Source organism: Amblyraja radiata, chromosome 1 (genome assembly GCF_010909765.2).
Source record: "Amblyraja radiata isolate CabotCenter1 chromosome 1, sAmbRad1.1.pri, whole genome shotgun sequence".
In the NCBI taxonomy this organism is placed as follows: domain Eukaryota; kingdom Metazoa; phylum Chordata; class Chondrichthyes; order Rajiformes; family Rajidae; genus Amblyraja; species Amblyraja radiata.
Window position 1 is genome coordinate 55,424,937 of NC_045956.1, and position 25,222 is coordinate 55,450,158.

Sequence of the window (25,222 nt, forward strand, 5' to 3'; positions counted from 1 at the left end):
ATATAAGGTATATTATTTACCACAAGATAAAGTCCAATATAGTCTGATTAAAGGCAGATTAAAGGCCTGCAATGAGGTAGATGGTATGTCAGGACCACTCTCTAGTTTGGTGAGAGGACGATTCAGTTGCCTGATAACAGCTGGGAATCTGAAGGTGTGCGTTTTCTAACTTCTGGACGCAGCCCATCCCATCACACAAACCAACCTCCCTTCTATTGACTCCATCTACACCTCACGCTGTATGGGCAAGGCCACCAGCATAATCAAGTACTAGTTTCACCCCGGTCACTCCCTCTTCTCCCCGCTCCCATCAGGCAAGAGGTACAGAAGTGAGAAACGCACACCTCCAGATTCAGGGACAGTTTCTTCCCAGCTGTTTTCGGGCAACTGAACCATCCTATCATCAACTAGAGAGCGGCCCTGAGCTACCATCTACCTCATTAGAGACCCTCGGTCTATCTTTAATTTACTGGACATTTTCTTGCACTAAATGTTATTCCCTTTATCCTGTATCTGCACACTCTGGGCGACTCGATTATAATCATGTATAGACTTTCCACTGACTGGATAGCACGCAACAAAAAAGCTTCTCACCGCACCTCGGTACAGCTGACAATAAATTAAACTAAACTAAACTAAACGTGATGGTCCAGTCTTGCCCTGGATTCTACATTCTAGATCAGGTACTTGCGTCTCTGTAATTCGACATGAGTGCAGAGTCCGTGTGAAAGTTCTCAAATGCTTGCACCTAATGGAAACCTTGGGCTTGAATACTTAGCAAAAGAGAAACTATCCACATGCCCTGAAAGAGAGGTGGAAGCAGGATCAATAGTAGCTTTCAGAAAAGGAGGGGCGAATGGAATAACTTGAGAGCATTTTCAAAGAGTTGGCAGAAGTAGAGTGGAGCGAGAGGCCTGTGCATTATGATCCTTTTAAACGTCAGACTTGAGAGATACAGAGCGGAAACAGGCTATTTGGCCCACGGAGTCTACGCTGACCAGTGATCGTCCCGTACACTGGCATTATCCTACACACTGGAGATAATTTACAATTTTACCGATGCCAATTGACCTACAAACTAGAACGTCTTTGGAGTGTGGGAGGAATCCAGAGCACACGCAGTCATGGGGAAACGTACAAACTCCGTACAGACAGCACCCATAGTCAGGATCAAACCCGGGTTTCTGGTGCATTGAGGCAGCAGTTCTACCACTACATTACTGTGCCGCCCCAATGATTCTTAGTTTAGTTTAGTTTATTATTGCCATGTGTACTGAGGAACAGTGAAAACTTTTTGTTTTATGCTACCCAAATCTAAAAGTACCAATGCCACAAACGCATTCACAACAAGTAGTCAGCAGCAGAATGTGTCTCCAAGTGTTTCTTGATTGCTGAAAGTTCCTTTTTGCAATTTTGGCACAACTGTCCACAGTTAACAAGATAATTGTTGCCATGGCTCACTACGTCTTTGTTCCTCATTCACTACGGGCGGCAGACAGCACAGCACAGCATTCCAGAATGGAGCATAGGCTTTGAATTTGTAATGTAAGGACATAAAACATCCAGCATCATAGGGACAAATGGCTGGTTTCATTTAAGCATATCTGCCCGCAACATACACGTGCGTGCACACACACACGCACACACGTGCATGCATGCACACACGCGCACACACACACACACGTGCACGCGCACACACGTGCATACACACACACACACACACGCACACACACACACACACACAGTTTAGACTAATTGTTCCATTATGGCGTTTCATAGAAACATAGAAAATCGGTGCAGGAGTAGGCTATTTGGCCTATTCAATATGGCTAAAGAGCAGTTATATAAGGCATTGGTGAGGCCACATTTAGAGTATTGTGTTCATTTCTGGGCACCAATCCCCTGACCTCAATGAGCACAAGGAAAACAAGCCTGTGCCATGTAGAGTTAATTTGTTAACTATAAAGGCAATCAGTTGACAGGGTGCCTCTGTTGGACATACTATCCAATAGTCAATTTGTTTAAATGGCACAGCGGTAGAGTTGCTGCCTCACAGCGCTGGAGATCCGGGTTCGATCCTGACTACGGGTGCTGTCTTTACGGATTTTTGTACATTCTCCCTGTGGCCATGTGGGTTTTCTCCAGGTGCTCCGCTTTCCTCCCACATTTCAAAGATGTGCTTCTACAAATTGTCCCTTGTGTGTAGGATAGAACTAGTATATACGAGTGATCATAGGTCGGCATGGACACGATAGGCTGATGGGCCTGTTTCCAAGTTGTATCTCTAAACTAAACTAAAGTAGCTCTTTTAAACCAGTACTTGGCCTGAATTGATCTCGCCTGCCATGCTTGTGCGAGAATGATGAATTATTTGGGAGTCATTGAAGCTTTAATCCAAGTAACACGTTCCAATCAGGCAGTGCTCTCCTCCCCCTGGTCCCCGTAGATCACGGTCTCTGTCATCTAGAGCAGTGATTCCCAACCTGGGGCCATATGGCCCCCCGTGGCAAATTTCAGGGGGGCCACAGAATAATGTTGGGATTTAGGGGGGCACAGGTTCAATGAAGGGGGCCATATGGAGCTACCACCCTGTTGCCTCCTAAATTTCAGTTCTAATAAATTTAAATCTATGCAGTTGAAATATTTTGATGTTTGTGGAATAGAATAAAAGAGAATATATGTGCAATTAATAGACACTGATATTTTTATGGAAGGTATTATAATATTGAAGTACTTCTTTTCCGCTAATAATGACAGGGGGGGCCACAGAAAAATTAAAAGATCTCAAGGGGGCCATGAGCTAAAAAAGGTTGGGAACCACTGATCTAGAGGAGTGCGCATATAGCCGGATGCTCAGAAGCTGGACAGGAGCGTCCATCATCCTAATTTGTCCCTGACCTCAGTGTCTGCCCTCGTTGGCCTTCTGCCCTCCCATTTAATTTGTTCTGCATACCTGTTTAAGTGATGGCTTCCCTCCAGTGCCGTTCTGTCAGGGCCCATCTGGCAATCACTGTTGTCAGGCAGAGCACACATGTCAACAAATATTACAGCTCTGCAGCTGCAAGAAAATTCAGATAAACTCTTCTTCAAACTGCAATTTTTACTCCAGATTTAGAGTCCCCTTGACGATACAAGATGGGAGATACTAGGGGCACCAACTATGGGCACACAGTGATGCAACAGTAGAGTTGCTGCCTTACATCGCTAGTGAACCAGGTTCGATCCTGACTACAGGTGCTGGCTGTACGAGGTTTGTACCTTCTCCCTGTGAACGTGTGGGTTTTTTCCACAGTGCTCCAGTTTCCTCCCACATTCCAAAGACGTATAGGTTTGTAGTTTCATTGGGTAAAATTGTAAATTGTCCCTAGTGTGTAGAATAGTGCTAGTGTATGGGGTGATCACAGGTCAGCGTGGACTCAGTGGGCTGAAGGGCCTATTTGCGTGCTGGATCGCTAAAGCCTATATTAAATTCTAGACTTCAAATTATGAACTGCTTTGGTTGCCCTAGGGTTTTTTTGGGGGGGTTGCACTAATATTGTTTTTTTTTATTTATTGAAATGTTTTTTGTTTCTTTATAATGTTATTTATTGGGCACTGTGTTTACAGACCTGTTATGCTGCTGCAAGTAAGAATGTCAATGTTCTGTTTTAAACATTCTAGACTAAGTGGGACTCGTTGGGTCCCATGTTCACACGGGAGGGCTGGTCCCCCAATGCAATATTCCACCTCTCCACCAATTCCAATATTGGTGGCCAGTGGGGGGGGGGGGGGGGGGGGGGGGGGGAGAGGGGCTTTCTGGAGAGCTGGTATGGGTGTTGTTGGCTGCAGGGACTACTGGTCTCCAGAGGGCTAGTATGGACATTGTGGACCAAATGGATTCTTGGGGTGGCAGCTCAGTCCCTCAAGCCTGATGTGCTGGCAGCTCACTCATGGCTGGTGGGCTGGCAGTTGACTCACGGCTATTTCTTGAAATTCCATTTCAAGCAGAGTGCAAGGCCACCAAATTCAGGTTCAGTTTCCTACCACTTCAGGCAGGGTGCAAGGCCACCGAATTCAAGTGCAGTTTCATACCATTTCATGCAGGATGCAACGACACCACATTCAAATGCAGTTTCATAACATTTCATGCAGGGTGCAAGGCCACCACATTCAAATGCAGTTTCATACCATTTCAAGCAGGGTGAAACCACCATAAAACCACACAAAACACCACTCTCACAGATCAGTAGACATTCAGTGTGTTCAGTTGATTCACAGCTCAGAGTCGTGACCTCTCCCTCCCCCATCATGCAGAGACTGAGCCACACCCACACTTCCGGGTTTTATAATCCCTCCCCCTCCCACCGGAAAAGGTGTGGCCTTCATGGCGTGATTGACAGGAGAGAGATTTTTAAACACTAATAACACTTTTATTTTTCATAGATGGGAAGAATCCTCTGCATCTGATGAGCGGAGGGGGACTGAGTAAGATGGCCAAAAATCACAGCCATAAGTGGTAGCATTTTATCTAAAATCAATATAGTGCAAACAGGAAGTTGTCAAGTTTAGACAAACAACCCTTTGCAGTGCCTTTTTACTTCAACCCAAACCCCTCAAACAACCATTTGCCGTGCCTTTTTACTTCAACCAAAACTCCCAAAACAACCATTTGCAGTGCCTTTTTACTTCAACCCAAAACGCCCAAACTACCATTTGCAGTGCCTTTTTACTTCAACCCAAAACCCCCAAACAACCATTTGCAGTGCCTTTAACCATTTTCAGACCACATTAAGGGCACTCACAGTTGAGTAGACATGTGTTCAGTGTTGTTCAGAGCTCAGAGAGACGTGACCCTCTCGCTTCCTCCATCTTGCAGAGACTGAGTGAGGCACACCACTTCCGGGTTTTATAGTCCCTCCCACCAGCAGGGGCAGCAGAGAGAATGGCGAATTTAAAAAAAAATTACTATCTCTCTGATTTTTCATCGATGGGAAAAATTCTCCAGTCCAGTCCGGCGGAGGGGGGCTCTGAGCGAGGTGGTCAAAGTGACGGCGTTCTCTCGGAAATCACATTGCAGTGAGTCAAAAGCGGTCAAGATCTTACTTTTAATAATATAGATAGATGACAATTAAACAATCTTGACTCCTGACTCTTGGACAGAGCAATTTTTGATGATGGGGAATTTTCTCAAGTACTTTAAAACAAATTAAATACTTTTGAAGTACTGTCATTGTCGTAATGTGGGGACACATGGCAGCCACATTTATCCACAGCAGAATCTGTTTAACGATAATTTTCTTAAGGTTTAAATATTGGCGTGGGTAAGAGGAGGACTTGATTTATGAACAGTGTCATGTCCACTAGAGAGACAGATCCAAGTGGGAATCTCCAACAGTGCAGCAATTCCCAGTACTGCACAGAAATGGCAACCAGGATTCCATCTCCACATCCCAGAGAGGATCTCCTATTTATTCCCATCTCTATTGACATGCGATCTGAGCGACTGACATTTACGAATCAACTGTGCTGCTGTGTGTGACTGGGGTCACATACTTGTCAGACTGGTTAAGGGCAGTGGGTAGTTTAGTTTCGTTCAGCGCGGAAACAGGCCCTTCGGCTCACCGGGTCCACGCTGACCAACCATCACACCGTACATTAGCACTATCCTACACACTAGGGACAATTTACAAAAGCCAATTAACCTACAAACCTGCACGTCTTTGGAGTGTGGGAGGAAAACAGAGCTGCTGGAGAAAGCCCATGCGGTCAAGGGGAGAAAGTACAAATTCCATAAAGACAGCACCCGTAGTCAGGATCAAATCCGGATCTGTGGCGCTGTCAAACAGCAACTCTACCGCTGCGACACTGTGCACCCTTCATGCCTCCCTTCTCTATCGTCAAGGGGACTCCAAATCTGGAATAAAAATTGCAGTTTCGAAAAATTGCAGGATCGATCCCGGGCTCTGGTGATGCTCACTTTAACTTTAAAAAAAATAAATGGGGTCCTTTCTATGAACATTTATTTTAAAAAGTGCCTTTAAAACATTAATTTTAATCTTGCATTCTGATTTACTCAAGTCACAGCTACAGATACAATGTGAAAGAGGGTGCAAAGGAGTAGGAAATCATTTAGCCCCTCATGTCTCCTCCACATTTGGTAAGGGCCTGTCCCACCAGCATGCGATAGCATGGGTCTAGCGCAATCAGACGTGGTCGCTTGAGGCGTACGGCCTCGCGGAGCCGGTCCCACTTCGATCGGCGGAGGCGTATGGAGTTGTGCGGGGCTGGTCCCGACATCGCGCGGGGCTCCAAAATCTTGCACTGTCCGAAAATCCCGCGCGACAATGGCCTGTCGTCCCGCAGCCGCATTGAGGCCGTTTGCAGCGTCTTGACGCCGTACGCACCGTCTTGATGGCGGATGACATCACCGCCCGACGCCATGCGACGTTCAAATTCAGTCGGCCCGCCTCCTGCCCAGCTGATTGGTGAGAATGATGTCGGGACCAGCCCCGCACAACTCCATACGCCTCCGCAGTTCGAATTGGGACCGGCCCCGCGAGGCCGTACGCTTCAAGCGACCACGTTTGGTCGTGCTAGACGCATGCAATCGCATGCTGGTGGGACAGGCCCTGTAATCTACCTCAACACTAACCCTCTATCACTGATATACCTCAGTGTATCTTGAGCGCTTATTCCCTGGGGCCCAATGTGGGTAAATTTGCAAGAAAGTCTTTCCAGAAAGCTGCTTTTGTTAAAACTACAAAATATTCCACTCGCTATATCATTGCTACTTAACTAAAGTGCAACTGGGCACAGACCGACATATAAAAAACAAAAAAAAATGTTTTATTCCACGTCTACCTTCATTTTAAAGTCCTCATGTTGGAATCACTCCATGGCTTGATATTGCACACTCTGTAACCTCTTCCAATCCGGAAATCCTGTAAACTTTGAATGGCACAAATATTGCCCTCTCTGCCATACCATTGCCTGGCATACTATCTAGAATTCTAGAATTCCTCCACTGTAGCATCCCCTCTCCACAGTTTCACCCTTTCCTTTTTTTTCCAGTTCTTCTAAATTTAGGTTTCCAGTCAACCTTCATTACATTTCATCCTATGTTTGTTCTTAAGTCTATAAGTGGTAGGAGCAGAATTAGGCCATTCGGCCCATCAAGTCTACTCCGCCGTTCAATCATGGCTGATCTATCTTTCCCCCTCAACCCCATTCTCCTTTTCCCCATAACATAGAAACATAGAAAATAGGTGCAGGAGGTGGTCATTTCGGCCCTTCGAGCCTGCACCGCCATTCATTGTGATCATGGCTGATCATCCACAATCAGTAACCCGTGCCTGCCTTTTCCCAATACCCCTTGATTCCGCTAGCCCCGAGAGCTCCATCTAACTCTCTTTTAAATTCATCCAATGAATTGGCCTCCACTGCCTTCTGTGGCAGGGAATTCCACAAATTCACAACTCTCTGGGTGAAAAAGTTTTTTCTCATCTCTGACACCCATACTAATAACCCCTGACACCCGCACTAATCCAGAATCTATTAATTTCCGCCTTAAAAATATCCATTGACTTGGTCTCCACAGCCGTCTGTGGCAATTAATTCCACAGATACGCCACCCTCTGACACAATGTTTGAGGTTAATATTTGGCCAGACTATTGAATAATTTTCTACATTTTTTTGTTCGATTGCCATTTATATGAAGGCATGAACAACATGTTCTTTAAGAGGTTTTGATTACCTGACACTTCAGGGACTCGCTCCCAGAGAAGTGCTGCATTTTTCTCCTGTGTCCAGCCACACATTCCGTGGTCAAAATTGCAGCTGTTCACCAAAATATCTGTAAACAAACCAAAAACACAGCTGTTTACTCCAGACAGCTTAAGGAGACCCATTGGTTCATTGATGCTTGTAGGTGTAGGTGTTCTGTGGGATTGAACAAATAAATATTCAAATTAAGGTGGCGCAGTGGCGTAGAACTAGAGCTACTCCCTTACTGCGCCAGAGACCCAGGTTCAACCCTGACTATGGGTGCTGTCTGTAGGAGTTTGTATGATCTCCCCGTGACCTGGTTTTCTCTGAGATTTTTGGTTTTCTCCTACACTCCAAAGGCGAATAGGTTTGTAGGGGCATTGGCTTGGTAAACAAATTGGCCTTAATGTGTGCAGGATAGTGTTAGTGTGCAGGGATCGCTGGTCAGTGTGGACTCAGTGGGATGAAGGGCCTGTTTCCACGCTGTATCTCTAAACTAAACTAAACTCGGGTGCTAGCTTGTTAGCAAAGAGGGATGGGTGAGGCAGGCCAATTGCCATTTCCAGGAATGTCAACCTTGTCATTCTTGACTGGGCAAGGTTTCTTGGCCACTGTCCGAGATGCTAACGACTTGGTGTCTTGGTTTTTGAATATTTTAGGTAAAAGATCCCTTTGGTATTTTGCACTTATTTGGTTCTGTGAGGTAACACTGCTAGCAACTTAATGCTCGAAACCAGGCAGTGAAGCCAATCAACATCACATAATATCTACTCAAGTGTAAGCTCATCTTTTTTTATTTTTTTATTTATTTTATTTTATTAGAAGTACAGTAAATTACAGTAATACACATCACATATATCTTATTACATTTGTTGTAATATCATCTTTACCCTTTGTTATCCTGTGCCCACTTCAATGATGAACTAGGGCTTGTCTCAGTTAATTCTAGGCAAACATGGTGTGGGAGAAAATATTAATATCCTTCACTACTTCATTTTGATTGGAATTGAATAAGGTAACAAAAGAGTGTTTGATTGTGACAAATGGCATCTCTCTTTGACCAGGTGGGGAAGAGGTTCGTGGGAATCGGCAAATAAGATTAGACTTATTACCTCTTGTGTAGGACTGTGTTGGAGGGTGGATGGTAAATGTGAACATGAAATAGTAGAAGGAGATAAGGAAGCTTGTTTTCCTTTGTGAGAAGTTACAGTAGATTACCCACACCCCTACCGCTAGTAGCATAGAAATGTTGCTGTAAATGGGGGGCTTATGATTGGCTCAGAAAGGGTCTGCCTAAAAGGTGAGGTAGAATAATGTCAAGATGCTCTTGTATTGTATTTGACTTGTATTAACTATTTGTTGTTGAATAAGATTGACATAAACAGAAAGCATGTTATGACAAATGACATAATTGGTACCCATGTAGTAGATAGTATATTTTTGAATAGCTGTATCTAACCAAAAACAAAAGTTGTTTACTACAAAGTATAACTGTTGCCTAATGTTGCTATAAGGTCAGAGAACTGGTGAGCAGTTAACTGCCGCCATCTCTCCATGATATTGTGCAATAAATTCTCTTGAAGTAAACCTGCAAAGTGTCCGCTTGTTATTTTCCTTTAATTTCCCTCTAAATTAATTTCTTCCACACATGGTCACTGTCTATGCAAGAGAATGATGTTTGAAATTATTCTGAGTGGGAACATCAAATTTTGTCAGAATGTTCACCCAATAGAAGACTGTGAGGAACACGGTTTAAACACAGGAGCACATCATGAATGAGGTTCTACAGATGTTTGAACAAGGCTTTGCAATCTGCATTGTTCCCCAGTGCAACCTGTTCTTTGAATAATATGTATGCAAGTTCTGTTGTGTTAAACCCCTGTCTCACGGTACGAGTCCACCCATGAGTGATCCCGAGTTTTAAACAAATCAAATCAAAAGAGAAGGAATGGGTGACGGGATGACGTTTCCAAAATTCTGCTGTGTCTTTGTGTTACTCCAGCACTGTGTGTTCACATTTTGTCAACCAGCATCTGCCCTTTCTTGTGTATGACACAGTGCTGGAGTAACCCATTCCTTCTCTCCAGAGATGCTGCCTGTCCCGCTGAGTTAAAGAGTGCCCACGGTAGGCTCACGAGTCACTGCGGTAAACTCACGGATTACTTACATTCTTACAACGAGTTTAAAAGTTAAAAATGTTTACTTCAAGAGTAAATTTGACTCGTGGAAGTCTTTCATCATGTTGAAAGATTTTCACGAGTTAACAAGTTTCCTGAGTACCTGCCGTTAGCGTTACGAGTTCCGACGTTCCTGCTACGTTAATTCTACGTGATTACCACGAGTTTGATTTGTTTTAAACTTGGGATCACTCGTGGGTGGACTCGCACCGTGAGACAGGGGTTTTACTCGACTCCCACTTCACAGCTAAGGTTACCAGGATAAATCATTGACAGAGTAGCCAGGGGCAAGCATGCCTGACATAATTGGTACCTGTAATAGTACAACTTTGAGATTTAGCAAAGCCGTCTTTAGATCTCCACATAGAAATTCATCCTTGGTCACTTGCACTAACTGCGGCGCAGTGGTACGGCAAGTAGTTGCTTCACAGCGTCAGCGACAAGGGTTTAACTTTACCTTGGGTGCTGTCTGTGTGGAGCTTGCATGTTCTCTTTGTGATCATGTGGATTTCCTCAAGATAATCGGGTTTCCTCCCATATCCTAAAGTCGTGGGGACTGGTAGGTTAATTGGCCCCTTGTTTAGTTCGGTTTAGAGATACAGCGCGGAAACAGGCCCTTCGGCCCACTGAGTCCATGCCAACCAGTGATCGCCATACACGAGCACTATCCTGCATGCACTAGGGACAATTTACATTTTTTATAGAAGCCAATCAACCTGCAAAACCCATACGTCTTTGGAATGTGGGAGGAAACTGGAGCTTCCGGATAAAACCCATGCAGGTCACGGGGACAACGTACAAACTCCATACAGACAGCACCCGTAGTCAGGATCGATCCCATGTCTCTGGCGCTGTAACTCATCAGGAAGGCTGGCTCTGTCCTGGGGGTGGAGTTGGATTCATTGGAGATGGTCTTGGAGGGGAGGATGCTCCTCAAACTGCAGGCATCCTGGACAATACAGCTCACCCCCTCCATGACACACTGGTTACCTTCAGCAACAGACTGGTTCCACCAAGATGCAGGACGGAACAACACAGGAGATCCTTCTTCCCTGTGGCTGTCAAACTTTACAACTCCTCCCCCTTCTGCCGTGGGGTAGACTGTGACTGAGACTCCCCCCACCCCACTTCCTCAATCTTTGCACATCCCCAAAGCCTTACCACTCATCATTTTATTTTCATGTTTCATGTAGTTTTTGTTATTTATAACTGTTGGCAAATTAATTTCCCTCCTGCAATAAATAAAGTTCTATGGTATGGTATGGTATGGTATGGTATGGTATGGTATGGTATGGTATGGTATGGTATGGTATGGTATGATAAGGCAGCAACTCCACCCCTGCGCCACTGTGCTTCCCAGCATGGCGGGCACACTCAGTGTGTCAGTGAGGGGTAGAATCTAGTGGATGGTCAATTGGAATTTGGGGAGAATAAGGGTAGGATAAGTGTAAAAATGAAAGGCTAATGGTCGGCATGGACTCGGTGGGCTGAAGGGTCTGTTTCCATGCTATGCAAGTTCAGCACGAGTCTGCTTGATTTCAGCAGTGGAGTACAAGATATGTAAGGTGAGGTATTGCACATCGGAGACATGTAATGGAAAGTGATCTCCATCTCCATGGCTCTGTTGCCTTAGAAAGTGTGTAACGATGAGTTGCCAAGCAGGGTTACAGCCTGGGAGTGTCCAGAAGGTTAAATCTGACAGAAGGGTGTCAGGCGATGACACCCTGGGGATTACTAGAAAGCAGGAAGAGCCTAGCTATGTTAACAAAGTTAATAAGACCATCTGACATTTGCAGTCAGTTTTGTGGTCACATAATTCCTTTATTTCTTTACAGCTTCTTCATGGAGAAACGTCCTGGATTCTTTAGACAATGCAGAAACAGGTACTTCCACCTACCGAGACTGCACCGACCAATGATCTCCCTGTACATTAACACTATCCTATAATTTACAATCTTTAGTGAAGCCAATTATGCTACAAACCTGTATGTCTTTGGAGTGTGGGAGGAAACCGGAGAACCCGGAGAAAACCCACGAGGTCACAGGGAGAACGTACAAACTCCGTACAGACAGCACCCGTAGTCAGGATCGAACCCGGGTCTCTGTTGCTGTAAGTCAACAACTCTACTACTGCGTCACTGTGCCGCCCTGGATCACTGATTTTTATAGCACAGGAGGCCACTCAATTCATCATTCTGTGACCATCTGGACAATCTAATTAATCCCGTCCTGATGTTTTCCCGTAAATTTTTTTAAATATTTTTATCAGCATGCCTTCTGAACGTTCCAATTGAATCTGCTTGCTCATCTTTTCTCTGCCACAAAAAGTAGTTGAAAGTGTGGAATTCTCTGCCACAGAAAGTAGTTGAGGCCAGTTCATTGGCTATATTTAAGAGGGAGTTAGATGTGGCCATTGTGGCTAAAGGGATCAGGGGGTATGGAGAGAAGGCAGGTACAGGATACCGAGTTGGATGATCAGCCATGATCATATTGAATGGCGGTGCAGACTTGAAGGGCCGAATGGCCTACTCCTGCACCTATTTTCTATGTTTCTATGTTTCTTTTCCATTGTATCTCCGTTACTGTGATGAAGCTCTCCTACTCTCAGTAAACTAGAGCTGTGAGCTTTGATTTCATACAACTGGAGCCCTGCCAGCTCTAAACACAGCGTGAGTGACAGGACTGGAATAAATACCTTGGTCGTCTCCGGCATCATTTTCGTCTGCGGTAATCCCCCTTTCAATGTCAAGAAGGCCGAGTAAAGCCCCATTCCCTCCAGGGTGACGTGGGACTGCAAAATGAATGAAGATCTGTTAGATGCAACACAAGATTAATCATGTTCACATACTCCTATAATTACCACATTGGTGAGAGAGCATCAAATGAAGCACTTCTGACTGTCCTGCACATAATTGATCCCTTTGACATCCAAACAATGACAGACCAAGGAAAGCAAATCGGTTAAACATTTCTCTCACTAAGCCCCCCGTTAGATCACTGTGTGTGCGCTGATACATCCTGTAATTCTCCTTCAATGGGACAATGTCGGCACCATTTAAATGCACTGGTTTTGGGGGAGGATCAGCTGAGTGGAAACAGGTTAATTTTGTTCTCGCCAACAATGTTCTCGCCGCTTTGTGTGAACGATTAGCAAGCTCCCTGAACGTTCTTAACAACCCGATAATCTACTTTAGTGATGTTGATTGAGTATCAATATTGGCTGGGACTCTGGTGGGAACTCCTCTGCAAATCATCAAAATTGCACCCTAGGAATTGTTCTGCTCAGCAGATGCACAAATGATATTGGCCACGTTTTAGCTAATTTAGTATTTTTGAAAATGACTGGCATGCCTTGAAAGTAACGTGAAAAATCCCATAGAATCAATTTTTTTCTCACTCTCTTCAAACCCAATGGACCTATCCTGTATATAGAATAGTAAAGCACTGGAACAGGCCCTTCGTCCACAATGTCTATCCGAACACGGTGTCAAGATAAACTATTCTAATGTGCCTGTGAGTAATCCATATCCTTCCATTCCCTACATATATCCGTGCCCATGCAAAAGCCTCTTAAATGCCACTTTCATTTCTGCCTCCACCACCACGCCTGGCAACACAATCCAGGCATCCACCACCCTCTGTGTAAAACACTATGCCCCATACATCTCCTTTAAACGTTGCCTCGCCTTAAAGATATTTTTATATTTTACAGATTTTGTTTTTACTTCAGATTTCTAGTTTTATGCCTTTTACTTCCTTATGAATTTTCTTTCTTCCCATGTGTCCTGGCTTTTGCCCAAAAAGTAACAGATTTCTACAAATTAACAAAACTATAAACTTTGGACTGTCTTTGATTGCACTAAGGACCTTGGGCTGATTGTGCATTAGTTTTGAGGTTATAACTTTCCTGATTTTGTTTGTTTATTACATGTTATCTATGAGTATTGTGTTTACAGGCCTGTTATGCTGCTGCACGTGATAATGTCATCATTCCATTGTCAGTACATGACAATTAAAACACTCTTAATTGACATTTGACTCACCTACACTCGCTCAGTGGGCGGCACAGTGGTGCAGCAGTAGAGTTGCTGCCTTACAGCGCCAGAGACCCGGGTTCAATCCTGACTACAGGTGCTATCTCTATGGAGTTTGTATGTTCTCCCTGTGAGCACCTAGGTGCTCTGGTTTCCTCTCACACACCAAAGACGTACAGGTTTTAAAGGTTAATTTGGCTTCGGTACAAATTGTTCTACTGTGTAGGATAGTGCTAGTGTACAGGGATCGCTGGTTGGCGCGCAATCGGTAGGCCAAAGGGCCCGTTTCCGCGCTGTATTTCTAAACTAAACAAAAAAAACACACACCAGCGACAACTTACAATGATTAATTAACCTATTGACATCTTTGGGACGAGGAGTTTCCAGTAGGAACCTACGTGTTCACAGGAAGAACTCCACAAAAAGTCAGGATTGAACTTAACTCCCTGGAGCTGTGAGGCAGCGTCTCAGATAGCTGCACCACTGCCTGCCTACATTGTGAAAAATGCGACATCATTTCAATATATTTCAATCGTAGTACACGACAAAACCATTGACAGTTAACAGATATTGGGATATCTCTCTTTATCGCGTCATTGAGCTATACAGCAGAGAGTTATACAGGCCATTCAGCCCAACACATCAGTGGGCACCCATCTGTATTAATCCCAGCTTTTGGATCTTCACTCCTATCCACCGATCACCTGCCAGTCTTTGTACCGCCCCCATCTCTTTTACAGCTTTCTTCCCCCTACTCCAATTAGTTTGAAGTAGGGTCCCGACCCAAAACACCACCCGTCCATGTCCTCCACAGATGGTGCCTGACTCGCTGAGTACACTAGCACTGTGGTTTCTTCATGATTCCAGCATCTGCAGGATGATTGTGATTGTCATTGTGTCTCCATCATTTGAATCATTACTTCACAACTTTTCTGTGACTTAAAAACTCCACTTATTCCCATTCGTAAAATATACTCCCTCTCCCTTAAACACCTGGTGACATTACCAGCCGACCCTTTAAAGGAGATGAAGCTGACCCAGATATTGCTAAAGGACCTACAATAAGACTGACCATATTTTTATTTCCTTTTCCTTTGTAATTTTACCAGCAAAATTACCTCAAGATAAAAGTCTCCTGAACCCCCTTTAATACTTGGCACTCCAAGGGAGTTGTGCACAAAGAGTTGGGAATGGTCGTTTTAGACAATGAACACAAAGAGTTGGAGTAACTCAGCGGGTCAGGCAGCATCTCTGGAAAACATGCATGTGGCATTTTGAGTCAGGACCTTTCTTTAGACTGAAGATAGTGGGAAAGAGAAAGCTGGCAAAGAGGTGGGGCGGGACCATTCACAAACACGTGAACGTGAACAATGACACGTGAACTTTGACATTATCTGGAAAAGTATTTCAAGAGTGGTTAAACATAGGTTTAAGGTGAGGGGGGAAAGATTTAATAGGAACCTGAGGGGCAACTTTTTCACACAACAGGTGGTGGGTTTCTGCTGCTGGAGGAGGTAGTTGATGCAGGTGGTATCGCAAAGTTTAAGAAACATTTAGGCAGGTACATGGATAGAACAGGTTTAGAGGGATATGGGCCAAATGCAGGATGGTGGGACTATTATAGATGGGACATGTTGGTAAACTGGGCCAGAGGGCCAGTTGGGCCGAAGGGTCTGTTTCCACACTGTAAACCTCCATGACTAACTCCAAATGTGGGCAATGTTTGTTCCACAAAACAACAGTAAAAAAACATATAAAATATATATTCACACATGGTGAATCATGAGTGCTTCCTGATGAGTGGTTTAAAAATAAGTTAATGCTTCAGAGTATCTCAGTTCCACAGCTGAAGCCCTTCATATTTATTCAGAATTAGAAGAACAATGGCCTTGAACTTTACAATGCCAGGAGATACAAAGCCAAGGGAAGCAACTGAGGCCAAAGGCATTGACAGGAACAGAACGCAGAGGTCAGAGCATTAGGTCAGTCAAATTGTAAGCAACTAATGGAGAGACAAGAGTATACTGATGTTGGAATCCAGAGCAAAATAACTAACTGTTGAGCCAAAACCAAAAAGGCCTAAGGCAGGCAACGCCATTGTAGTAGGAGACTCCATTGTGAGAGGTACGGACAGGGGTTTCTGCGGCAACAGACGGGATGCGAGGATGGTGTGCTGCCTTCCTGGTGCCAGGATCCAGGATGTCACGGACAGAGTGCAGAAAATCCTCAAGGGCGAAGGTGAACATCCGGAAGTGGTAGTGCATGTCGGCACAAACGATGTCGGAAAGAAGGGGATGAATATTCTGCAGCGTGACTTTAGAGAGCTCGGAAAAATGCTGAAAAGCAGGACCTCCAGGGTTGTTATCTCCGGTTTGCTTCCAGTTCCTCGTGCTGGCGAGAGCAGGAACAGGGAGATACGGGACCTGAACGTGTGGCTGAGGAACTGGTGCACGGGGCAGGGATTTAGATTCTTAGATCACTGGGATCTGTTTTGGGGTAAGGGGGAACTGTACAAAAGGGACGGATTGCATCTTAACAGGTGTGGGACCAGCATTCTGGCAGGCAGGTTTGCCACTGCTACACGGGTGGTTTTAAACTGAATAAGGGGGGTGGGGTGTCGAATGGGCTAGTGGAGGATGGAGTTAAAGGGAAAGGGTTTCTTAAATGTGTGAGCGTAGAGACAGAGGGGTGTAAAATGAGGGTAGAAGCAATAGGTAGCAAGGTGAAAAGTAAAAGTGGCAGGCCGGAAAATCCAGGGCAAAAATCAAAAAGGGCCACTTTTCAACAAAATTGTATAAGGGGTAAGAGTGTTGTAAAAACAAGCCTGAAGGCTTTGTGTCTCAATGCAAGGAGCATTCGTAATAAGGTGGATGAGTTGAATGTGCAGATAGCTATTAATGACTATGATATAGTTGGGATCACGGAGACATGGCTCCAGGGTGACCAAGGCTGGGAGCTGAACATCCAGGGATATTCAATATTCAGGAGGGATAGAGAGAAAGGAAAAGGAGGTGGGGTAGCGTTGCTGATTAGAGAGGAGATTAACGCAATGGAAAGGAAGGACATTAGTTTGCAGGATGTGGAATCGGTATGGGTAGAGCTGCGAAACACTAAGGGGCAGAAAACGCTGGTGGGTGTTGTGTACAGGCCACCTAACAGTAGTAGTGAAGTTGGAGATGGTATCAAACAGGAAATTAGAAATGCGTGCGACAAAGGCAAAACCGTTATAATGGGTGACTTCAATCTACATATAGATTGGGTGAATCAAATTGGCAGGGGTGCTGAGGAAGAGGATTTTTTGGAATGTATGCGGGATAGTTATCTAAATCAACATGTAGATGAACCAACGAGAGAGCAGGCTATTTTAGACTGGGTATTGAGTAATGAGGAAGGGTTAGTTAGCAGTCTTGTTGTACGTGCCCCCTTGGGCAAGAGTGACCATAATATGGTTGAGTTCTTCATTAGGATGGAGAGTGACATTGTTAATTCAGATACAATGGTTCTGAACTTAAAGAAAGGTAACTTTGAGGGTATGAGACGTGAATTGGCCAAGATTGACTGGCAATTAATTCTAAAAGGGTTGACGGTGGATATGCAATGGAAGACATTTAAAGACTGCATGGATGAACTACAAAAATTGTTCATCCCAGTTTGGCAAAAGAATAAATCTAGGAAGGTAGTGCATCCGTGGATAACAAGGGAAATCAGGGATAGTATCAAAGCGAAGGATGATGCGTACAAATTAGCCAGAAAAAGCAGCATACCGGAGGACTGGGAGAAATTCAGAGACCAGCAGAGGAGGACAAAGGGCTTAATTAGGAAAGGAAAAATAGATTATGAAAGAAAACTGGCAGGGAACATAAAAACTGACTGCAAAAGTTTTTATAGATATGTGAAAAGAAAGAGATTAGTTAAAACAAATGTAGGTCCTTTGCAGTCAGAAACGGGTGAGTTGATCATGGGGAACAAGGATATGGCAGACCAATTGAATAACTACTTTGGTTCCGTCTTCACTAAGGAAGACATAAATAATCTGCCGGAAATAGCAGGGGACCGCGGGTCAAAGGAGTTGGAGGAATTGAGTGAAATCCAGGTTAGCCGGGAAGTGGTGTTGGGTAAATTAAATGGATTAAAGGCCGATAAATCCCCAGGGCCAGATAGGCTGCATCCCAGAGTACTTAAGGAAGTAGCTCCAGAAATAGTGGATGCATTAGTAATAATCTTTCAAAACTCTTTAGATTCTGGAGTAGTTCCTGAGGATTGGCGGGCAGCAAACGTAACCCCACTTTTTAAGAAGGGAGGGAGAGAGAAAACGGGGAATTACAGACCAGTTAGTCTAACATCGGTAGTGGGGAAACTGCTAGAATCAGTTATTAAAGATGGGATAGCTGCACATTTGGAAAGTGGTGAAATTATTGGACAAATTCAGCATGGATTTACAAAAGGTAAATCATGTCTGACGAATCTTATATAATTTTTCGAGGATGTAACTAGTAGCGTGGATAGGGGAGAACCAGTGGATGTGGTGTATCTGGACTTCCAGAAGGCTTTCGACAAGGTCCCACATAAGAGATTAGTTTACAAACTTAAAGCACACGGCATTGGGGGTTCAGTATTGATGTGGATAGAGAACTGGCTGGCAAACAGGAAGCAAAGAGTAGGAGTAAACGGGTCCTTTTCACAATGGCAGGCAGTGACTAGTGGGGTACCGCAAGGCTCAGTGCTGGGACCCCAGCTATTTACAATATATATTAATGATCTGGATGAGGGAATTGAAGGCAATATCTCCAAGTTTGCGGATGACACTAAGCTGGGGGGCAGTGTTAGCTGTGAGGAGGATGATAGGAGACTGCAAGGTGACTTGGATAGGCTGGGTGAGTGGGCAAATGTTTGGCAGATGCAGTATAATGTGGATAAATGTGAGGTTATCCATTTTGGTGGCAAAAACAGGAAAGCAGACTATTATCTAAATGGTGGCCGACTAGGAAAAGGGGAGATGCAACGAGACCTGGGTGTCATGGTACACCAGTCATTGAAAGTGGGCATGCAGGTGCAGCAGGCAGTGAAGAAAGCGAATGGTATGTTAGCTTTCATAGCAAAAGGATTTGAGTATAGGAGCAGGGAGGTTCTACTGCAGTTGTACAGGGTCTTGGTGAGACCACACCTGGAGTATTGCGTACAGTTTTGGTCTCCAAATCTGAGGAAGGACATTATTGCCATAGAGGGAGTGCAGAGAAGGTTCACCAGACTGATTCCTGGGATGTCAGGACTGTCTTATGAAGAAAGACTGGATAGACTTGGTTTATACTCTCTAGAATTTAGGAGATTGAGAGGGGATCTTATAGAAACTTACAAAATTCTTAAGGGGTTGGACAGGCTAGATGCAGGAAGATTGCTCCCGATGTTGGGGAAGTCCAGGACAAGGGGTCACAGCTTAAGGATAAGGGGGAAATCCTTTAAAACCGAGATGAGAAGAACCTTTTTCACACAGAGAGTGGTGAATCTCTGGAACTCCCTGCCACAGAGGGTAGTCGAGGCCAGTTCATTGGCTATATTTAAGAGGGAGTTAGATGTGGCCCTTGTGGCTAAGGGGATCAGAGGGTATGGAGAGAAGGCAGGTACGGGATACTGAGTTGGATGATCAGCCATGATCATATTGAATGGCGGTGCAGGCTCGAAGGGCCGAATGGCCTACTCCTGCACCTAATTTCTATGTTTCTATGTTTCTAAGTGTTCTTTAGCATTGCCAACCCAGACACAATGAGACTGTGTCTTTGACTTCTTTCTCGCTTTTATTATCTGTATTTTAAATGGCTCCCTTTCACCACACAAAACCAAATTAAATCTGTTGATCTGCTTAGAGCCAGATTATCAGGGAGAGGGGACCAGGTGGGAGTGAATACGAGGTGAACACTAGGTGCATCAATCCAGTGTTGATCTGTCTATGCACTCTTTACGCATCATTATACACAACTGTAGTGAATTTTGGTTCTAGATTTTAGTATCTGCAGTCTCTTTTGTATCAGATGGGCTGTTGGCTTCCTGGTGCCAAAGCGGGTGCCATGGTGGCACAGTGGCACAGCAGTAGAGTTACTGACTTAGAGCGCAAAAGACCCTGTCTGTACGGAGTTTGTACGTTCTGTAACTGTGTAGATTTTCTCCAGTTGCTCCGTTTTCGTCCCATATTCCAAAGACGTGCAGGTATGTCAGTTAATTGGTTTCAATTAAAATTGTCCCTAGTGTGTAGGATAGTGTACAAGTAATCGGTGGTCAGCACGAGCTGGGTGGGCTGAAGGGCTTGTTTCCACATTGTGGCTCTAAACAAAATTCAGCAGAAATTTACCGCAACATTGTGCACAACTCTAACGCCCCTGTGCTGCCCCTAGTCTTAATCTCCAATCACAGGCCCTTTAAGAGTTGTGAAAATGGAGAAAATCACCTTCAAAACATTATTAGGATGCTTCCTCCCATTCCGTTACAGTAAAATGCAACCTGCATGATTTAGAATGATCACTACCTATAGAGAATGCATTTCACAAATAGAAGAGGTCCAATTTCTAGGCTTGGGCATCTGGTGATAAATGGAACAGCCTGTGAAATGGGCAGCACACTGGCACAGCTACTTCCTCACAACTCCAGTGACGTCAGGTGCTGACACTGTGGAGTTTGCACGTTCTCCCTGTCACCATGTGAACTTCCCCAGGCTGTTCCAGTTTGCTCTCAGATCCCAAGAAAAAGCTGTGGTTTAATTGTGCTTAGAGTGTACATGATTGATAGCGTTGTGGGAGAGGTGATGGAAATATGGGAAGAATAAAACGTGAATACCATAAAATTCATGTAAATGGGTACTTGCTGATCATTGAGGAATTGTTAAATCATTTAGAAAGATTGCATGTCCCTGGAGCAAATGGGACAGCATGGACAGTAGACTGAATGGACCATTTCCAATCTGAGTCTAAATCTGTATAGGAAAGTGGCAACTTGTACAGTCGGTGCATATTAATAAATATTAAGATGGAGACACAAGGAACTGCAGATACAAAGTGTTGGAGAAACTCAGCGGGTCAGGCAGCATCTCTGGAGGACATGGACATGCAGTTTTAAGAAGGGTCCCACCCAAAACATCGCTATCCATGACCTCTAGAAATTCTGCCTGTCCTGCTGAATTACTCCAGCATGCTGTGTATTAAGACATAAATATTAAGACAGATTTGTGAAGATTTTTTGGGACATACATATACAATAATCTGTGGAAATTTTGCTTTGAATTTTGCTTTGTAGTTTAAAAAATCTCTGCAAAGTATGCTAACAGTACTGAGGTCCACCTTTGGCTATGTGTTTCTTGGATAGGCTTGAGCCTAGACCATCAGGTATAAGCACATCACTGGGTGAGATGAATTCTAACTATGACAGAAATGTTTGGAATGTCACTTAGATATTAAGAGCCTAATTGAGTTGGTGAATGATTTCTCAGTCTACTTACAGGAGGAATTGTTACATCATTTAAAAATATTACATGTCCCTGGAGCAAATGTTGTGTGGTGGCGTAAAGGTAAAATTACTAAATTGGGAGATATTTGATATCTATTGAATTTTTAATTTAGTTTAGAGATATAGCATGGAATCACGCCATTCGCCCCACAGGGTTCATGCCAACCATCGATCACCTGCTCATTCTAGTTCTATGTTATCCCACTTTTTCATCCACTCTTGCATGGACTCTGCAGAGTTCCAATAAATTTTGTGGGGCTTTTGAAATTCATTCCTTGGCCCATTGCTTTATGTTTATCGTAACTATTGCCTGAAATAGAATAAGGTTTGGCTCATTATTGTCAGGAAGCTGGCACGTCGCATGCGGAACTGTTAGCTCCCAGACACAGACTTGGATCGAAGTTCAACAAGAGGGAACAGGCCAAAGCTTTCCAATCATAGTCAACAGCCACAAGCCACAGTCTTGCTTCATTGGGTTCACAGAATGCTCGGCTTTAAAGGAGCAGCACAGTGGCACCGCTGGTAGAGCTGCTGCCTCACAGCGCCAGAGTCCCGTGTTCAATCCTAATGTTTATCGTGTCTCCTAACGACGTGCAGATTTGTAGGTTAATTGGCCTCTGTAAATTGTCCCTAGTGTGTAGGGTGTGGATGCAATAGTGGGATAACTTGGAATTAGTATGAATGGGTGATCGATGGTCATAGTTGACACAGTGGGCCCATGGCCTATTTCCATGCTGTCTCTTTCAATTTAAAAAAATAGGTCCAGAACTCCTACACTGGCTTGGAAATGTAATATATGCATGTGCCTTGTTATACAGCTGTGCAGAAGTTCAGCATGCTCCTTCCACCTACCCTCTGCTCCTCCCTGTTGAGAGCCAAGGAAAGCTGGTAAGTGGAAGTTTACTACATCCCTAGAAGGAAGAGGGGAGCATTGGAGTACAAATAGCTTTATAAAGAGGAGTGGTCTTAGCGGCCTGTGTGTGCTTTCACTGCCTTGAGGCTGGACACGAGAAGCAACAATGGGATACAATACGGGAAGAAGATAATTAACACAAGAATTAATTGTTTTGGAAGGAACTACAGGTACTGATTTACACCGAAGATAGACACAAAATGCTGGAGTAACTCAGCGTCAGGCAGCATTTCTGGAGAAAAAGAATAGGTGACGTTTCGGGTCGGAACTCTTCTTCAGACTGAAAGTAGAGGTTGGAGTGACATAAGCTGGAGGCGAGAAAAGGCCAGAACACATCAGAGGCGGCCACGGGTGACCTCAGGAAGGGTGGAGCCCATAATGGCCCATTGTTGGCTGGGAAATGTGTGATAACAAGAGGGATACAGGAATGTGAACAGTGAAACTGGGAGGACGAGTAGGGTGGGAGACGGGGGGGGGGGGGGGGGGGGGGGGGGGGAGGGGAATGCAAGAGGTACTTGATGTGAGAGAAATCAATGGTCATTGTTGGGTTGAAAGCTGGCCAAATGCCTGGTTCTTCAGATGCTTACATCAATCACGTTAAATGCAATTTGAACATCTTTATTCCACATTTAGTTTTCAACTGAACTACAAGAAACTGCCTAATAAAACAGCTGGACTGATATAAACACTTTTTAGTGTTGATTCTGCAATTGGAGGAAATTATTTGATATGAAAATGTAAAACGCAGGATGGAAACAGGCCCTTCGGCCCACCGAGTCCATGCTGACCATCGATCACACATCCACACTAGTTCTCTTATCCCACTTTTGCATCCACACTTTTTCACACACAGTGTGGTGGGTTTATGCAAAGAGCTGTCAGTAATTGAGGCAAGTATGAGAACAACATTTAAAACACATTTGGAAAGGTACATGGATAGGAAGGATTTAAAAGGATATCAGTCGAACGCTGATATTCTATGGGTAGTGTAGATGGAGCATCTTGTTCGGCATGCGTAAGTTGGACCGCTGCTGTCCATGCTGTATAACTCAATGACTATGACACTCGGGACAATTTTTGGGTGCCAATTTACCTACAAACCTGCACCCCTTTGAGATGTGGGAGGAAACCGGAGCACCCGGAGAAACCCATGCACAGAGAGAACGTGCAAACTCCACACTGCACCTGAGGTCAGAATCGATCCCGGCCTCTGGAACTGAGGGAGTGGCCCGACGAGATGCGCCACTGTTCTGCTTGTCACATACGCATGCGAAGAATTTTCTTTTTTAGAAGTATTATGAACATGCAAACAGCAGATTGTCAACGTTGCAGGTCGAACAATTAGCAATTCCTTTCCCCACTCAGATGCTGCTCAAAGTGCTAACTTCCTCCAGCAGATGGTTCGTTGAACTGGAATGCAGTTTAGCAAGTTTCATCTAATCAAAATTACACCTTGTTCAACATAGGACCTCTAATGGAAAAGGGAAAATGTAGAATCCACAATATAATTTATAATGTGAATGAATTTTAATCACACACAGGCATTGACGTAGGAAAATGAATACATTCATATCATAGTTATAGGATCATACAGCACGGAAACAGACCCTTCAGCACGACTTGCCAATGCCGACCAACATGCCCTCTAAACTAGTCCAACCTGCCTGCTTTTGGCCCATGTCCCACCAAACCTTTCCTATCCAGATACCAGTCCAAATGCCTTTTAAATGCTATAATAAGACCCGTCTTATCTACCTCCTCTGGCAAAAATACACAAAGTCTGAAGAAGGGTCCTGATCTTAAACATCAACTATCCATGTTCTCTAGAGATGCTGCCTGACCCACTGAGTTACTCAAGAAGCTTGTGTCCTCTTGTGTAAACTAGCATATGCATTTTATTGTTTCTACTTCTTCTGGCAGCTTGGTCCATATACCCACCTCCCTCTGTGTGAAATATCCACATATTTTCCCGTCATTTTGTTTTGTTCCATAGTTTCTAGCTCAATGACAGAACAGTTCCCTGAACTTTCTGAACAACAAAATGTAGCATTGTAATAGTTCAGGTACTTACTGAAAACATCCCCTCTTTGCCGTGGGACTTCAATGGGTATTCTGTTGTCCACCGGCGTGGCTAACGTCGTGGTTGCAGCTGAGGTTGTGCTGGTTGTGGTTGCAATTGTTGTTGTCCTTACTGTTGTTGTCGCGGCTGTGGTTGTGCTTGGCTTTGTGGTTGGGATGGGACGTTGTGTTTTGACCTCTGGCTTCTTGCTAATGAATGGCGGGGTCACCGTGGTGGTTTTCCTCCTACTCATTGCTGGGGTGGTGTTGGGCACATAAATACCATTCCCAGTTCCATTGTTTCCGCCTTTGGGTGGGATCGTAAACACAGGGTATTTCTTGTCAACTGAAAAACAAGAGAGTCAGTGCCATTAAATAGTGACTGGTTTGCCAATGTTTAAATCACATTGTTCATTGTACACAGTAGTTCAATGTTTGTTATTAGCTTTAAAATGACAGCACGATCTTGGCTTTGAGGCAACACAGACACAAAAGAGAATCAGCCTGCTTTAGTCTCACACACATACACCAGACACTCAAGACATTGCCAAAGGGCCTAAGGTAGGTGACATGTCTGATCTTTGGACTAACAAACAATATCTGGAGAAAAAGGGATAATAAAAATGTGAGCAAATTAATTTCAATCATTTATCCAATTTGTTGCTACTTATACATTTTTACTCATATTAGTCAAACTTTCTGACAGCACAGTGGTGCAGCTGGTAGAGCAGCTGCCTCACAGCGCCAGAGTCCCGGGGTTCGATCCTGACCTCGGGTAATGCTCGTGTGGAGTTTGCACGTTCAC

The 25,222-nt window shown here is 44.3% G+C and overlaps 1 protein-coding gene across 2 annotated transcripts in view; it reads right to left on the reverse strand.

Moving 5' to 3' along the window:
- Nucleotides 1-25,222, reverse strand: part of npnt (nephronectin) — a 69,000-nt gene that overhangs the window by 7,771 nt on the left and 36,007 nt on the right. For both annotated transcript variants that reach the window (XM_033022130.1, XM_033022132.1), the window contains 3 exons: nt 24,431-24,763; nt 12,617-12,712; nt 7,734-7,832 (listed from right to left, as the gene is read on the reverse strand). In XM_033022130.1, the coding sequence (XP_032878021.1) occupies nt 7,734-7,832; nt 12,617-12,712; nt 24,431-24,763 (528 nt within the window). The remainder of the gene's footprint in view (nt 1-7,733; nt 7,833-12,616; nt 12,713-24,430; nt 24,764-25,222) is intronic.